This window comes from Gossypium hirsutum, chromosome A13 (assembly GCF_007990345.1).
Source record: "Gossypium hirsutum isolate 1008001.06 chromosome A13, Gossypium_hirsutum_v2.1, whole genome shotgun sequence".
In the NCBI taxonomy this organism is placed as follows: domain Eukaryota; kingdom Viridiplantae; phylum Streptophyta; class Magnoliopsida; order Malvales; family Malvaceae; genus Gossypium; species Gossypium hirsutum.
The window spans coordinates 110,693,366-110,711,151 of NC_053436.1; the positions used below are offsets into that span (position 1 = coordinate 110,693,366).

General features: G+C 29.6%; 3 protein-coding genes across 3 annotated transcripts; all 3 read left to right on the plus strand.

The window, feature by feature from the left end:
- Nucleotides 1–2,129: 2,129 nt before the first annotated feature.
- LOC107945000 (asparagine synthetase [glutamine-hydrolyzing] 1) lies at nt 2,130–11,629 on the plus strand. Its single transcript, XM_041085913.1, has 13 exons — nt 2,130–2,351; nt 4,402–4,540; nt 5,217–5,312; nt 5,782–5,923; nt 6,938–7,128; nt 7,478–7,639; nt 8,213–8,293; nt 8,558–8,779; nt 9,687–9,821; nt 9,914–9,994; nt 10,532–10,618; nt 10,695–10,802; nt 11,127–11,629. Exons 1-13 carry the CDS (start codon nt 2,275–2,277, stop codon nt 11,355–11,357), a joined length of 1,752 nt encoding a protein of 583 aa, XP_040941847.1. The 5' UTR covers nt 2,130–2,274; the 3' UTR covers nt 11,358–11,629.
- Nucleotides 11,630–13,839: 2,210 nt separating this feature from the next.
- On the plus strand, nt 13,840–14,882 carry LOC121212672 (PHD finger-like domain-containing protein 5A). The gene is made up of 2 exons (XM_041085914.1): nt 13,840–13,976; nt 14,370–14,882. The coding sequence occupies exon 2, from the start codon at nt 14,405–14,407 to the stop codon at nt 14,735–14,737; it is 333 nt and encodes a 110-aa protein (XP_040941848.1). The 5' UTR covers nt 13,840–13,976; nt 14,370–14,404; the 3' UTR covers nt 14,738–14,882.
- Nucleotides 14,883–15,842: 960 nt separating this feature from the next.
- LOC121212673 (PHD finger-like domain-containing protein 5A) lies at nt 15,843–17,159 on the plus strand. Its single transcript, XM_041085915.1, has 2 exons — nt 15,843–16,165; nt 16,684–17,159. Exon 2 carries the CDS (start codon nt 16,711–16,713, stop codon nt 17,041–17,043), a length of 333 nt encoding a protein of 110 aa, XP_040941849.1. The 5' UTR covers nt 15,843–16,165; nt 16,684–16,710; the 3' UTR covers nt 17,044–17,159.
- The last annotated feature ends 627 nt before the right edge of the window (nt 17,160–17,786 follow it).

Here is a 17,786-nt window from a genome sequence, read left to right on the forward strand (position 1 = left end):
GTTTGAGAAGGCAATTACATATAGGCTTGATTCTAAGAATTCAAAAGTTATGCAGTTGTGAGTGGAGAGTAGTAGGTTTTGAGCAGGCCCGGCTCTGGGGGTTGTTTGAGAGTATAGCCGCCCAATGCCTAGGGCTGGAAGGGGCCCAAAAAAAAAACACTTTCTCATACTAAAATAAATGAATTAAATGCTTAGGGTTTTCAATTTTCACCATAAATGCTTCATCCCCTAGAGCCCCAAATTTTTTTCAACTTTTATTGTATTACATTTATAATTTTTTAAAAAAGGGGTCTAATTTATTGTTTCGCTTAAAGCCCCAAAAATATCAAGAACGGGTCTGGTTTTAAATAGATATCAAGGGAGGCGAACTATGCACTCACATGTTGGCTGGAATGATGAAGAATTCTCCGATTAGGGTTCAGATTTTCCATACAACTTCCTATTTTGTCCTTCACCAGTTAAGAATTGATAGCATGTCTGTACTTTCGGTTACTACGGTAAATTGTTAGTTAAATAATTCATTTTTCTTGTTACTAAAAATATATATAGGAATATAAAATATTTAATGTTGATGTTAACATACTGCCAATGAATTGGTTGATTATATTATTTCAAAATAAAATAATATTAAAAAAAAAAAGAAAAAGAAAAAAGACAATGGTCCAGCAAATGAATTATTAACGTACCAAACTATGCTAATTGCCTCTTTTTCTTTTTGATTTCATGATGTCATCATTTTTTGCTCTCAATTGTTTGGATTATTTAACCTAACATCAATTTTAATTAAAATCAAATTGTAATTATTATAAAAACTTAAATAGAATATTAGAAGATATCGTTATTTTTGTATTGGATGTCAGATTGTATTTTGTTTTTCTACTGTAAAATGAATAAATTAGTTTTTGTACATTGATCAAAGAGCAAATTGATCTTTTCTATTAAAAACTGGCATGGCTAACAAAATAACCAAATAGTAGCACCTAGTGTGCCACGTGTACAAATGTACAAATATTAGTTTTTAACAGTAGAAATGCATGATATTTTTAATAGGAGGACCGATTTACTATTTGATCTAACATGCAAAGACTAATTTGCCCATTTTTATAGTAGAGGGGACAAGATACAATATGACACTTAGTACAATGACATCTATGGTACTTTTACCTTCATATGGTGTGTCAAAAACTGTTTATTAGTTGTTTAAGGTCGATATTATAATTATGAAGAGCTCTTCTAAGACGTGATTAGATGTGTCCAGACATATCCCCGAAGAGTTGGTAGTAAAGTTACAAGAGTCTTTATTGCATTTCGGCTTGAATATTATAGAAGGAATCTTTAAATGAATTTTGATGTGATTTGACAATAGTTCACGTGTTTTGCCTGTAAGAATCTTAGTCGGAGTAGCTCATTCTTTATTTCTTGTTCTAAATGAATAAAAGTTAATTTTTACCATTAGTCTATGATATTATATATAAGTTATGGATTTATATCTTGTACTTTAATTTGGTCATTGTACTTCACAAAATTTGAGATTTCAGTCCTTATTAAATGGTAGTTGCTTCCAAATTTTCACATACTACTTCGAAAAAAAATAATTAATGAATTTAACAATTATTCTTTAGTATTTGAATTTGATAATTAAGACTATTTTGTCTTTGAACTTGAAAAATGTAATAGTGTGCCATTAAATCTTGACGGAATCCAATTTCAGGGATTAAAACGAATCTAGTTGCTAAGGTACTAAAGTGGACAAAAAAGTATAAGTACCAAAGTGGATATAATTACTAAGTTTAGGGGCCAAAACTGATATTAACCTTAAAATAAATTATAGAGACGGGTCTCAATCACATCACAATTCAAAACGACTCAACGGCTTAGATTAAATAACCGAGTTTTAAAAAATAAAAAAACCACGTCAGATATTTAAAACGACAGATGGACGGTTGAAGAAAGAAGTTCAATGATTTTGACTACTATTTTCAATGCTGAATCAGCACCAGAAAATGGATCAAAATAAACCCACGTGAGACCACGTGGCTAAGGGAAATAGGTGGGTCATATAAGAAGTGAATAAAACGACGTCGTTTCAAAACACTTTCGCAATTATAAATAAGAGCGGCTTCTGATGAACTTCAAAAAACAAACACACCCCAAATACCAAAGTGTTCATCGTTTCCCCCCAGTTTCACTGCAAAAATTTTCTTCCTTTTTATTATTATTATAATTTATACTTAAAAATAGTGTTTGGGAGTGTTGATTGTTGAGAGAGAAAAAATGTGTGGGATATTAGCTGTTTTGGGTTGCTCCGATTCGCAGGCAAAAAGGGTTCGAGTTCTCGAACTTTCTCGCAGGCAAATAATCCTTTTTTTATTCTTCTATTTTTTGCTCTTTGTTCAATTATGATCATTGTTTTACGTGATTTTATTATACTACTATAAATATAGTATAATGATAAATTTAGTAGCTTAATATTTTTATTTTCTTGTTAATTTAACTTTTATTTTTATTTTTTATTAAATTTAATTATTAATATTTTAAAAATAATCGAAACGATATTTTTTATTAAAACTTTTTAATGATGTTGGCATTACAATTAACATATATTTTATATTCACATATATTTATTTTATATGTCACGTCAATAAATTATTTAAAAATATTAAAAATATTTAAAAATTTATAAAAATTTAAAAAGTCAAGAAGTATATTTAATTACTATGTAGATTATCATGTTTAAAATTTTAATATTTTGGTTAGTATTTCTGTTTAAAAAATAATAATTCAACTCTTTTTAAAATATTGATTTTAAAAAGATGAACGTCAAATATAACTAAAAAAGAAAGATAAAAGTTAAATTGATAGGAAATATAGATGTTAAGGGTTAAATTTATTATCTTGAATTTTGATATTGAGTTGTTGGGAATTTAATTAAAACTTTTTAGAACTTTTAAGGAGCTTAATTAAAATTTTTTAAAAATTTTGCAAACATGATTAAAAATTTTAAAAATTTTGAGGGACCTAAAAGTTGTGTATTGAAAATGAAAAGAAAAACTATATCTAAGATGGTTATAAGAGGAGCGGGATGAGGCGAGGTGGATTTGACTTATTTATGTCCATCAACCTTGATTATATCCACAATCGTTTCACATAATTTTCGTATTCGTATTATTTCACCTGTATGATTTTTTTCTCATGCTTTGCATTGAGATAATTTTTTATTTCTAACTAAATAATAGAGTAAAAAATTAAAAGTTACAATTTACTCGAAATTTTTATACTCTTCGTATATTTAGAATTTAATTTCCATATTTTTTTTTCAAAAATTAGTCTCTTCACTTTTCGAATTTAAAAATTTAGGTCTATTTATTAACATTATTAAAATTCTTTTATTAAATTTGTTGGTGTGAGATTTTGAAATAAATAAAAAACTCATTTGATATTCATGTAAAAAAAAAGAAGAAGAAGCAATGTAACGACTTGCATTTAATAAAAAATTTTAATGGTGATAACAATTCTTAAAAATTTCACATAATAATCATTTTAATTAGAATAAAGTATTTAGATTAACTAATTATATTATAAAAATTGAGGTACCAATTTATGTCACAATTAAAGTATATACATTAAATTTAAGCAAAATATAAGGATCAAATTAAAATTTAACCATTCTTATAATCTAGAAGTAGAGGGTTTGGAATTGAAATTTACCCATTATGCTCTCATGTCAAGAAAATAAAGTAAACAAGATAGTATTATAGTCTTATAAGAGATGATAATAGTGCGGGACAAGATAAATATTGTCAAATCTGTTATCATTTACCTTTTTTTTACTATCAACTTCGTGGATGTTAAATAGAATCTTTCTGCTCTATCTATTTTACCTAAATTTAATTTTTATTAATTTTTTATACTATTTTCAAAAGGAAAAAAAATTTAGAGCTCCTTTATAACAAAATTTCAAATTTTTAACAGTTATTTTTATAATGGTCGAGTTAGAGATGAGCAATCATTTACCATAATCGTTTTATTTAATATCTAAAAGAAATATTGGACCGTATTATTGTGAAGTTAAAACATTAGATACGACAAAAATTAAAAGCAGTCATAAATATCAAATTTGACCCAATTATTCCATCTAACTATTTTTTTTAAATTAACATTTAATAAATTCTTCTTAAAAAATTAAATAAATTAGAAAAAAAAGAAGAAGAAAGAAGTTTGATTTGATTTATTATTACGTAACTGATTTGATGATTATCAGCGTGGGATGTAGGACCATATTCCACAACTATTTGGTGAAAAGAAAATCAATAGCAGCAATATTTATTTATTTATTATTAAAAAATGGAAAAGCTGAAATAAATAAATAGCCACTATTTTATTTTGATGATGCAAGTACAGGCTGAAGCACCGTGGTCCAGACTGGAGCGGGCTCTACCAGCACGGCGATTGTTATTTGGCTCATCAACGCCTTGCCATCATCGACCCTGCCTCCGGCGACCAACCTCTCTTCAATGAAGACAAGAGTGTCGCCGTCACGGTACCCCTTTCACTTTTAATTTTTTATTATTATTCCTTTTTTAGGCAATTATCAAAGGTCGGCCCCTTAAAACTGGCAAAAAAACAAAGATTTTAGTATCTTATTATTAGCTTCCCAAACATTCAAGGGCCAACATTAATGATGCCTTTTTGTATTTTCGATTTGGCTTTTTTGTAATTTGCATCTTCTTTCAAACTTTTGGTTTTAATCGCACTTGCATGGATTAAGCTATTTACTTAAATTTAAAGAAATTTAAAAAAGTTTAAGTAAAAATATAAAGCCTAAAAAATATATTTGAGTAAAAAATTAGACTCGATTAATATATGACTATGCTTAAATTTAAACATTTAAGGTTTAAGCTCGACTCAACTTGAATTCAATTTTTTTTTTGTAAGTTTCTAATATTTCATACATACATACATACATATTATATAATTTATAACATATAAAAATTAAATCTATAGTGGTATATAATATTACTATAATGTAAACATTAAAAAATTTTAAGTCTATATTTCGTATTGGATCAAATTTAAACAAGCATAAAGTATACTAATATTATACTTAAGCCTAACCCATAAACATCTCTACTCACAACTACCATAGTGAACGATTTTCAAAAGCTTTAGTAGACGAATAGCAACATTTGCAACTTTTCTTTTCCTTTAAAATCCAGGTGAATGGAGAGATTTATAACCATGAAGAACTAAGGAAGAATTTGGTGAACCACAAGTTCAGGACTGGCAGTGATTGTGATGTTATAGCACATTTGGTAAGCTTCAAGCAAATCATATCATATATAATAGTATGGTAAAAATATCATAGAGGCCCTTGTATTAATAGTTTAATTGTATTGTACTCATTTTATTTAAAAAATGGTTAAATTAATTTTTGTACGTCATATTAAAAAGTAAACTGAAATTTTTTATTAAAAATTTTATCTTTATACTGTTAAAAATTAACGTGATTGACAAAATAAACAAACAATGACATGTGACATACCACGTGTACTTCATGTTATAATATTATATATAAACTAATTTTTATATTTTTTAATAATAAAAAATAAACTATAATCTAATTTCTTATACAGAAATCTGTATAATATTTTTACTCATGTAATAGTGTTGAATTATTTGGACTTATTATGTGAATTATTGGTCTAACAAAGTACTGAATCTGTTGCTTGAATATATACACTACTATATATTATATTATATGATATGATAACATATATATAGTATGAGGAGTACGGGGAAGACTTTGTGGACATGTTGGATGGAATCTTCTCATTTGTGCTATTGGATACTCGTGACAATAGCTATATTGTCGCTCGTGATGCCATTGGTGTCACCTCACTTTATATTGGATGGGGACTCGATGGTACACTCTTTTATCTTGTTTCCTTACTTCTAGTAAATTTTTTTTTTGCACTAATTTCAAGTTTTCCAAATATGAGTATGTGTTGAATACGAGTTAGGTTTCCTTATGGGACGGTAGATTTAACTAAGTTTAAAATGAAATAATTTTTACGTTGAGTTTTTTTAACTCCATTTGAATTTACATTAAATAATAAAAATATTTTATTTAAATTTATTTATATATTTTTGAATATTTTATAGGGGTTAATATAATATTTAATATTTAAGTTTAATTTTAACATTTAATTTGCTACTTAAATTTAGCTTCAAACCAAATAATATTATGTGACACAATGAATGTTTGATACGTGTACTTTAATAAAAAAAAAACATAGATACGTAGTTGAGACCAAAAAAAAAAGTTCAAGAACATTGAAGTCAAACTTAAGTACTTATTTGGGACAAAAAAAACTTAAGTATGAAATTGTAAAAGCTCATATATCAAATTAAATATTAAAACTAAATTTATGTACTAAATTAAATATTAAAATCAAACTTAGATACTAAATAATACATTAACCCTATTTTATAATATGTAAATAGTGAAAATGAGCCGTGGATTTGAGTTTGGGCATGAAATTTTTTTAAAACCACTTGATCAATGGATAGATCTAATATGAGAATATTTATCTATTTTTCTTAAATAATTTTCATATATTTGAGATCGTACAAACATGAATACTAAATTGGGTAATTAAGAGAAATTATGCATGCATAGGGCTAAGAAAAGAATCAATAAAGTTGAAGAGCTGGTTCAAATAATATTTTTGGTTAAATTTTTATTGAAATTGATTCGGTTTAGATAATAATTGAACATATTCAGTTAATTTTAAAAAAAATAAAATGAATCAAATCATTCTACCTCGTTGAAATTCGATTCGAGTCAATTCGGTTATCTTTTATTCAATTTAATTTCGATTTTAATTTAACTAAATTCATATTTTTACTCGTTACATATTCATCGTTATATATTCAGGTTCAGTTTGGATAGCATCAGAATTGAAAGGATTAAATGATGACTGCGAACATTTCGAAAGCTTTCCTCCCGGTCATTTATACTCGAGTAAATCTGGAGGCTTTAGGAGATGGTATAATCCACCTTGGTTTTCAGAGGTCACTCCATCGGTTCCATACGATCCTCTTGTTCTTAGACGTGCATTTGAAAATGTAAGCACAAATTTGCCCCCAAAAACACCTTAGTAATATATTATACTTTTTTGGGTTAAATCAGGCTTAAATTTGTCAATTATTTTTATATCGGGTTTAAACTTTTCTTTTGTCTAAATTAATCTCTAAATTTAACAATTGTTCTCACGTTGGGACTTGAATTAGACAAACTGTTCCCACTTTGAGACTATCGTCAAGTTCAGGGCCAAACTTGAACCCAAAAAAGATTTAGGTCCCAATATGAGAATAGTTATCAAGTTCAAGTCCCAAATAGTAGTTTAATCTTATATATAAATTTTTTATTATGTAATTTTAGCTTATATGTGGGTTGCATATGGTATATTTATAGGCTGTGATCAAAAGGTTGATGACTGATGTGCCTTTTGGAGTTCTGTTATCTGGAGGACTTGATTCATCATTAGTTGCTTCCATCACAGCTCGGTATTTGGCTGGTACCAAGGCTGCCAAACAATGGGGAAGCCAGCTCCATTCTTTCTGTGTTGGCCTAGAGGTAAATTGAACTAGTTTCTATTTTTGTCATTTAGATTTAATTTTTTTTTATTTTAATCAATTGGAGGGATAAAATTATTATTATGTCAATAAAAAAAAGTCTTTTTTGTAATTTAAAGGTTGAGTGATCAAAATATTAAATTTCGATAGAATTAATGACTAAAATAAAAAATTTTAAACTTATATGACAAAAAACAAAAATACACTAATAATCGAATGACTATTTATATAATTTATCCTAAAAAAATTGATATTTGAATCACATAATCTACATTCCCTTCATTTATTCGTGTCTACTGTAACATCTGCCATCACTTTATTACTAAGTTTCAGCTTGTTTGATATAAAAAATTTGAGTCATTTCTATTAAGTTTTACTTCAGAGTTCAAAGTTATTTTAAATTTTGGTCAACTTCGTATTTAAGTCATTTTGAACTTAAATACTGATCAAGTGAATTTTGATTATTAATTATTATGATCATATCGAATTAAGATCGAATTTGAATTAAGATTAATCAGATTGAAATTTTGAGTTAGATTCAAAATTGATATATCTAATTTCAATATGCTTACAGGGTTCACCAGATTTGAAGGCTGCAAGAGAGGTGGCAGACTATTTGGGCACTGTTCATCACGAGTTTCACTTCACCGTTCAAGTATTGACTAAAATCCCTTTCTAAATATATTTTTAATTCAAAAAAATTAAAAGCAAGATTTTTAAAATCGGATTGATGGTGAAGGCATCAGTTTATCGGTTTGATTGGTCCATTCGATTCGATTAAAGAAATTAACCGATTTGATATTTCTCCCCAAATCTATACCTTAATCAATTTTTGGTCCAATCAATCCAATTCAAACAACATAATTGAAATCTAATAATCCTACAACAAAGCTAAAACTAAAACTTGTCTAAAATGTAGGATGGAATTGATGCCATTGAAGATGTTATTTACCACATTGAAACCTACGATGTCACCACAATCAGAGCAAGTACTCCTATGTTTCTAATGTCACGAAAGATCAAGTCACTTGGTGTCAAAATGGTTATCTCCGGTGAAGGCTCCGACGAGATTTTTGGTGGATATTTGTATTTCCACAAAGCACCAAATAAGGATGAATTCCATCAAGAAACATGCCGGAAGGTAATTTACGTTATTTTGGCTCTTCATTTTTCTTAAAATACCCAAATTGAAAACTCATTTTCTGACATATTTTCTAGCGGGTAGGGTCGGTTTTGGATTATGTCAATTCTAGTTTAAATTTTTTTGTATCATTTTGAATTTAGATTATTTTGGGTTAAGTTTTTTATTTTATTTTTTTGTTGGATTTGAATCATTCAAGTTTTAGGCTATATTTGGATTGTTTAGGGTTTGAACATTTTTGACTTGGGACCATTTTGGGTTTGAAACATTTCATCTATAGATAATTTTGTGTTTAAGCTATTTTGGGTTTGGATAAATTCAAATTTGGGCTAAATGAGTTCAGGTAGTTGACTTTTTATAATCAAACGGGGTTGTGTTAAGTTTAGTTTAAGTTAATTAAGTTATTTTTCGAATTTGGATCAAAACTGACACATCAGGTTGCAACATAATGATAAGGATGACATAATGAACTTGTTTTTTTTTTTAGGGATAATGTTATATTTGGTATCTATACTTTCATAAAATATTTAATCTGATACATGTACTTTAAAAATATCTAACGTGGTATCTGAATTATCACTGTGTTTTATTACGGTACATATACTTTCATAAAACGTCCAATGTGGTACTTGAATTATCAAAACATGCCAATGAAAATTTGACACATAGGTTGTGCTTGGTTGAGTGCAAAAGTGAGAGGAAAAGATGCCATCTTAATGCATAAAAACCACATCTTCTAAATCGGAAAGATGAGAGAAGAGAAAATGAGAGAGACGTGTATGTTAGCTGAAGTTATGAATTTTCTACCTCACCAATTTTCTTTCTGATTCCATCTTAATGCTTTCCGATTTTCTTTCTATCTTACCAAGCAAAGCCGTAAAGTTTTTTGTATACCACCTTTGCGCAGATCAAAGCCCTTCACCTGTATGATTGCTTGAGAGCTAACAAAGCAACGTCTGCATGGGGATTGGAGGCTCGAGTTCCATTCTTAGACAAAGAATTCATCAATGTCGCCATGGCTATAGACCCTGAATCAAAGATGGTATAAAGTGTTGAAATTGCTTGATTTACTGTTCATCAACGGCTGATATTTAAAGTCTTGACAACATTGTTTCTCTTGTTTTCATGAATCAGATTAATAAGGATGAAGGACGCATTGAGAAATGGGTTCTTAGACGAGCCTTTGATGATGAAAACCATCCCTATTTGCCAAAGGTGAAGTAACATTAATTTTTTTTCTTTGATAAACTTGTAAATTTTGGCTTGATTTTGAAATTTCAATTCTAAAATCTTGATTCTACTCAATTTGATTATGAAAAGTCAAATAATCTAGACTTGAATTGACTCGATCTTGAACTTGATTTGAACTTAAACAAGTAATCTAAAATTATTTAAACTTAACATGATCAAAGCTCGAAATAATTGCTAATGAGGTCTTGGGATCTTGATGGCTTAGGTTCAACTCTTGCCTTTTGTAAAATATAATGTTTTTTGGCTCAAATCGGACATGTGTGAGCCCTCTCTAAAATTATTCTGGTTTGATTTTAGTTCAATTGCACTTTGTACTGCTTGATTTTGACTATAGTTGATTCGGATATGTATTATTCGTAATTGTATTTGTAAATTTCAAAATAAAAAACCTAAAATGATACAAATCCGTAATAACCCGACCTTCAAACTTGAATGATCTGAACCCAAAATTTTCCGGACTTAAATCCAAACTAACATGGTCTTGTTTGATGACTCGTGCAGCATATCTTATACAGGCAGAAAGAACAATTCAGTGATGGCGTTGGTTATAGTTGGATCGATGGTCTCAAAGCTCATGCTGCTGCAAATGTAAATTAATCAAATAATTAGGCTGCCACGAAGAATAATTGATTCATTGATTGATTCTGTACGGTATGATTTTCAGGTGACCGATAAGATGATGCTTAATGCTTCAAACATCTTCCCTCACAACACTCCGACCACGAAAGAAGCATACTATTATAGGATGATCTTCGAAAGGTTCTTCCCTCAGGTGATTACCGCTAAAAATATGTTACTCGGATTTGAATACGAGATTCGGTTTCGGTAAAAATATAGATTGCATTTTGTTTTCTCTACTAAAAAAAGGTAAATTAGTTGTTGTATCTTATATTAAAGAGCAAATTAGTTATTCTGTTAAAAATTTCAACTATCTAATTATTCCGACAACAACGCCAGCTTTTAATAGTACAAATAAGTTTAATACAAATAATCAATTTACTATTTGAACTAACTCTTAGAACAGAGGCCTCTATAATCCTTTTATCTCGAATTTTTCCTTAGTCAAGATGATCATTATATTTGCTTGTTTTACTAGAACTCGGCACGATTGACCGTCCCGGGAGGAGCAAGTGTAGCATGCAGCACGGCCAAAGCTGTCGAATGGGATGCCACTTGGAAGAACAACCTCGACCCGTCGGGCAGAGCAGCACTTGGAGTCCATCTCTCGGCTTACGACTCCGAGACACCTCTAGATAACAAGCCGTCCAAGATTATTGAGTCAATACCGTTGATGATGGAGATTCCTGGAGTTGCCATACATGGTTAAGTGCCATGAAAATTGAAGCAAAATGTGTGAAATTTAATGATTGATTAGTATAATTTGTGCCATATAATCCATGGAACTTCAGTATGCTATAATGTATAGTATAGGTAATATATAAAACCACTATATATATATGTATTCATGTATGTATGGAAGGATGGATGGATGGATGCATATTGTGATCGTTTGATCATTGTTTTTGTTATATTTAGTTGTTGTTTATGTTATTGAAGTTCGTAATCATATTTTGAAATGGAAGTATTCCCTTTGGTTTTTATTATGTTTCAAAATATTGGTCCAATCAATTCAAATTTATAGGTAATCATATTATCCGTGTCACCCTCCCATTCGATATTTAACGATAATTAATAAAAATAGATAATAAAAATTCAATTAATTGAGTGAATAATTTTAAAAACTTCATACTTGAGTGGTCAAAAAAGAAAATAGTTTATAATTGGGTGTCAAGATTACCGGTTCGCAACCCTTACCTAAGCGAGCTAGGGAGTCTCGAAGTTCTTGGAAATCGATTCCATTGAATTTTGAATCCAAGAAATATCGAGTTAAACAACTGTCAATATCTATTGGCAATCTTGAGAAGTCGAAAAAGGACGGAAGTATTCCAAATTGTGAACTTTGTCGAAGAAAACATAGAAGTGAATGCTAAAAGAAAACGGGAGCATGTTTCCAATGCGAAATGTTAATGATATTCTTGCAGCTACCCAGAGATCCTACTCTTATAGCTAGAGGTTGGAGAATTGACCGTGGTGGTTCAATTGCAAAAGGTAGTCAGCAAAGAGAAATTGATTCAGTAGTACATCTTCCCCATCACATTTCAGGTAAATTTCTAGTACGGAATTTTTTAAGTGGGGGGAGAATTGTAACGACACAAAAACTAGTGGTGTTAGAAATTGTGGTTTCAAGACCTCGTTTTTGTAAATTGAGTTTGTAAATATTAAATAGGGATACGTAGTTAGTGAATAGATAAATTAAAATTCGGCTAAATAATTTAGTCAAAATTGTGGTTAATTAAGACTTAAAAACTAAATTGTAAAAGTTTAATCGTTATAGATTTTTAATTAGAATAAGGTTTGGAGACTTAAATAACAATTATTCAAGGGACCAAAATGGCTAATAAACCACTATTGAATAGTTGATAGTGAATAATGATTTTGGATGTCATTAATTTAGTTTAAACTTGACTAATGATAACTAAACTTGATTAATTAATTTAATTAAGATTAATTAACAAATTAACCATACTATAAAAGCCAAAATTTTCCCCAAGCCGTGAGAACCAAAGAAAAGAAGAAGCTTTAAGGGTTTCAAGCAATCGGTCATTAATTAGCTAATGCAATTTAGTCTTTTTTTTATAATTTTTATAAATTTGAGGTCATGGGAGTTTAATTTAACTAGTCCATGTATCAATTTGTAAAGTTTTTAAAGTTTTTGAAAGTTACCATTGTTGAGAATGGAATGAAATTGGTGTGAAAATGTCATAAATTAAGCTTAGCATATGAAAAGGATTAAATTGTAAAGCTTAGTTGTTAGTTTCGTACATTAGGGATCAAATCGAATAAAATATAAATTTGTCAAGAGTTGTTGGTAGAGATAGAAAATAAAGGGTCCCTAATGAGTTTTGGTGGAGTTGAATTTTAATCCGAGACTCTGAATTGAAAGTTACATTTGACCCGATTTTAAAGGCTAAATTGAATAAATTACAAAAATGTATGACTTTGAAATTTAATATAATTTGGTATGGAATTTGATACCGTATCATTATTGAATTATTATTTGTAGCTAAAGATAATGTACGACTGTGGAGAGAGAAAAGGAAAGACGAAAGCCAACGACGAGTAACCCAAGCTTTTGGTTTGTATCTATATGACCCAAAATCAATCTAATTATTGCATGTTCATGAGATTTTGCATTATATAATATTGAGATAAGTTGTTAATGATTATTGAGTTGAAATATTATAGCTGAAATTGAATATCAAGATAGAGACTAAATAAAATAAAATTAAAATTTTTATGACTTAACTTATATGGTAAATCCGTATGAAATTGAACTGAATTATGATATATTATATGATGAAATGATTATTTTGATATTAAATTGAGAATGATGGAATGTGAATTGAGTTATGTGATGAAATTAAAAATTAGTTGTTCTATTAACGGTATAGATTATATTTTAATTTAATCAATGATATACTTATATATCAATATATTTATTTCGGTTTAGCCTATGATGCATTTACGTAATCCATGATCTACTTATTAGCCGGTATATTTACTTCGATACATGCACTTACATACTAACATAATTGATTAGATTTATCGAATGATGCACTATATAATACTTGGTGTAGTTTGCCCTGACTTAGCAATTTGGCTTTTGGTTAAAAAAGAAAAAGAAGCCGAAAACCTTGACAAGAAATCATACCTTTGACCACGGCTTATCAATCATACCTTGACAAGAAAGCCGACTTGCTTATTACTTAAATGAAAACTCTATTAAACCCTTTGTGTTCTGTTTCAAATCCAACGCTTTCTCATTTCTCTGCTATCAGATTCTCAGGCCAGTCGCCATAGCCAGAGCTTTGCTATCCCTTCTCAGGTTTTAATCTTTTTCTATTTCTTGCTTTGTCAATTTTTTTTTCGGCTTCCTATTTGTGTTCATAATTTTTTGCTCAAGGTTTCAGTTAAAAAAACAAAAAACAAAAAATGGTTTCTTTTTTCCTTTTTCTGGGTCTTCTTTTCTCAATATTTGCTCTGTAAAAGATTTTTGTTGACATTATGGGTTTTCCTTTTATATAAAAAATTATTATTTTGTTATAATTAGCATTGTATTTTTGGTTTTATTTATGCATGCATGTATGTATGAGTATGTAATGTATGGCATGGTATGCAGTTTTGTATGTATGTATGTATGTATGCATGCATGTATGTGTGTATGTAGGGTATGTTATGTACGTATGTAAATAAGGTAATTTTGTGTTTTTTGTTTCAGTTACCGGAACAAGCTAGGAACGATTTGCAGCAGTCATGGCCAAGCATCACCCCGATTTGATCATGTGCCGGAAGCAGCCCGGTATTGCGATAGGACGACTGTGCGAGAAACATGATGGAAAATGCGTAGTTTGCGACTCCCTCGTTCATCCTTGCACGCTTGTTCGGGTCTGCGATGAATGCAACTATGGCTCGTTTCAAAGTAAGTGTGTTATCTGTGGAGGTGTAGGAATATCCGATGCATATTACTGTAAAGAGTGTACACAACTAGAAAGAGACCGAGATGGTTGTCCCAAAATCGTTAACCTCGGGAGTGCTAAAACCGACTTGTACTACGAGCGTAAGAAATATGGTTTTAAGAAACGATGATTGCTGCATAACTTGATGGGATTAGGTAGCTTGGAACTGCATATCGAGCCTTTGGGTTTCGACTTTGTTGTATGTTAGATGATGTTATCTCGAGTACTATGGCCGGATTAACATATATATGTATATATATCTGCTATGCAAACAATTTGTCTTATTGTTTATGGAGTTAGATTCAATGAGTTGCATTCTTTTATTTGATATGTGTTCATAGTCTTGAATCTATATGTCAATGGGAGATAAAAGTACAGTAGACATCCCTATGCTAGAAGTTAGATTGTCTTTTGCTGTCTCTACTTCAAAAATAGTAAATTAATTTTTTTATGTTAAATCAAAGAGTAAAACAATCATTTCTATAGAAAGTTTCATCAATTTGTATAGTTAAAAACTGGCGTGATTGAAAGAATAAACAAATAGTAACAGATTGTGTGTCACATGTATCTCAAGGGGTAATTTTTAACAATAGAAATGAATGAAATTTTTATCAGAAAGACTTGCTTTTTAATCTAATGTATAGGGGCTAATTTGTATATTTTTCAAGTAGAGGGAGAAAATGTAATTTGACTACTAGTACTTACTTTCCATGGGATAATTGTTTTTTAGTGAAGGGCTTATAGATATTCAAGTGTTGAACCTATCTTCCTATTTATAAGTCGGAGAGGGATTAAGGATAATTCTAGATATTGTGCATTCTAAAAAAGAATAGATATGATCAAAACCTATAATATGATTATTTAAATAATAATAATAAATTAACTCCAATGTTTATCAACTTCTTTAATAAGCACTCAATCGTATTAATTAGAATAATATAATTATCAAACTTTAATCTTAATTAATTGGTTCGTGCAATAAACTTAAATCCTTAAGTAATAATGAAGAATACATTAATAAATTATCGATTGAGTCTTAGCTCAATTGATATAGGTATTATTTTCAATATAAGAAGACGTGAGTTCGAGTGAACTAAAGAGGATTATTGTCAATTAAAACCTATAATAAAATTATTAAAATAATAATAATAAATTAACTCCAATATTTATGAACTTCTTTAATAAGCATTCTATCGTATTTATTAGAATACATAAAATGATGGATTATAATATATTTATTTCGTTTTAAGCGATAATACATTCGATAATGGTACAAAATGCATACATAATTACTTCGATTTATTCGATTATGCACAGTAAAATATTCTACTTTTCCCTAACTTTAGCAAATTGATTTTTGGTAAATAAAAGAAAAACTCGAAAACCTTGACAAGATATCATATCTTTGACCATCACTTTCATCTACGACGGCTTAGAAACCATATAAAAACTCTATTAAACCCTTTGTGTTCTGTTTCAAATCCAGCGCTTTCTCATTTATCTGCTATCAGATTCTCAGGCCAATCGCCATAGCCAGAGCTTTGCTATCCCTTCTCAGGTTTTAATCTTTTTATTTCTTGCTTTGTCAACTTTTTGTTTTCTGCTTCCTATTTTTGTTCATAATTTTTAGCTCAAGGTTGCAGTTCAAAAAAAATTATCAAATAAGGGTTTTTTTTTTCTTCCCTTTTTCTGGGTTTTCTTTTCTCCATATTTGCTCGGTAAAAGATTTTCTTTTTGACATTATGGGTTTTTCTTTTTATATAAAAAATGATTATCATGTTATAATTAGCATTGTTTTTTTAGTGAATTATTCACTTCTTTTAATTTATTTTGAATTAGTTATGTCTTTCATTTTGTGATGTTGGGTTCTTTTAATTCATCTTGATTCTTGATAATGTTGCTTGCCATTGTCTGATTATATTTATGCATGCATGTATGTATGTATGTATGTGTATGTAGGGCATGTAGTTATGTATGTATGTATGCATGCATGCATGCATGTATGTGTGTCTGTGTGCATGTAGGGTATGGTATGTACGTATGTATGTAAGGTAATTTTGTGTTTTTTTGTTTCAGTTGAACAAGCTAGGATTTGCAGCAGTCATGGCCAAGCATCAGCCGGATTTGATCATGTGCCGGAAGCTGCCTGGTATTGCGATAGGACGACTGTGCGAGAAACATGATGGAAAATGCGTAATCTGCAACTCCCTCGTTCATCCTAGCACGCTTGTCCGGATCTGCGATGAATGCAGCTATGGCTTGTTTCGACATAAGTGTGTTATCTGTGGAGATGTAGGAATATCCGATGCATATTACTGTAAAGAGTGTACACAACTAGAAAAAGACCGAGATGGTTGTCCCAAAATCGTTAACTTCGGGAGTACTAAAACCGACTTGTACTACAAGCATAAGAAATATGATTTTAAGAAACGATGATTGCTGTATAACTTGTTGGGATTAGGTAGCTTGGAACTGCATATCGAGACTTTGGGTTTCGACTTTGTTGTATGTTAGATGATGTTATCTCGAGTACAATGGCCCGGATTAACATACATATCTGCTATGCAAACAATTTGTCTTCTTGTTTATGGAGTTAGATTCAATGAGTTGCAGTCTTTTATTTGATGTGTTCATAGTCTTGCATCTATATGTCAATGGTAGATAAAAAGTACCATAGAAATCCCTATTCTAGAAGTCAGATTACTTTTTGCCATCTTTATTCAAAAAATAATAAGTTAAATCAAAGAATAAATCAGTCTTTTCTATTGAAAATTTCATCAATTTGCATTGTTAAAACTCGCGTTATTGAGGGAATAATTAAATAGTGACACGTCATGTACCACATGTATATCAGGGGTAATTTCTAACAATAAAAATGAATTAAATTTTTATTAGAAGAGCTAGTTTACTCTTTAATCTAATGAATAAGAGCTAATTTATATATATTTTTAAGTAGATGGGGGAAATGTAATTTAACTATTAGTAGTGTTGAACCTATTGGACCGTATCTCTTACGAGTTATCACATGAACTAATTGTACTAAAACAATAAATCCTCAATCATATATAGTCCAATGTGAAAGTAGCTCTCGTTTATTCCATTGAGTCTTAAGGATGGCAAAATCTCCATCGTTCAATGGATTTCAAATCAATCCGCTTTGAAAAGAGTGGATACTTTTT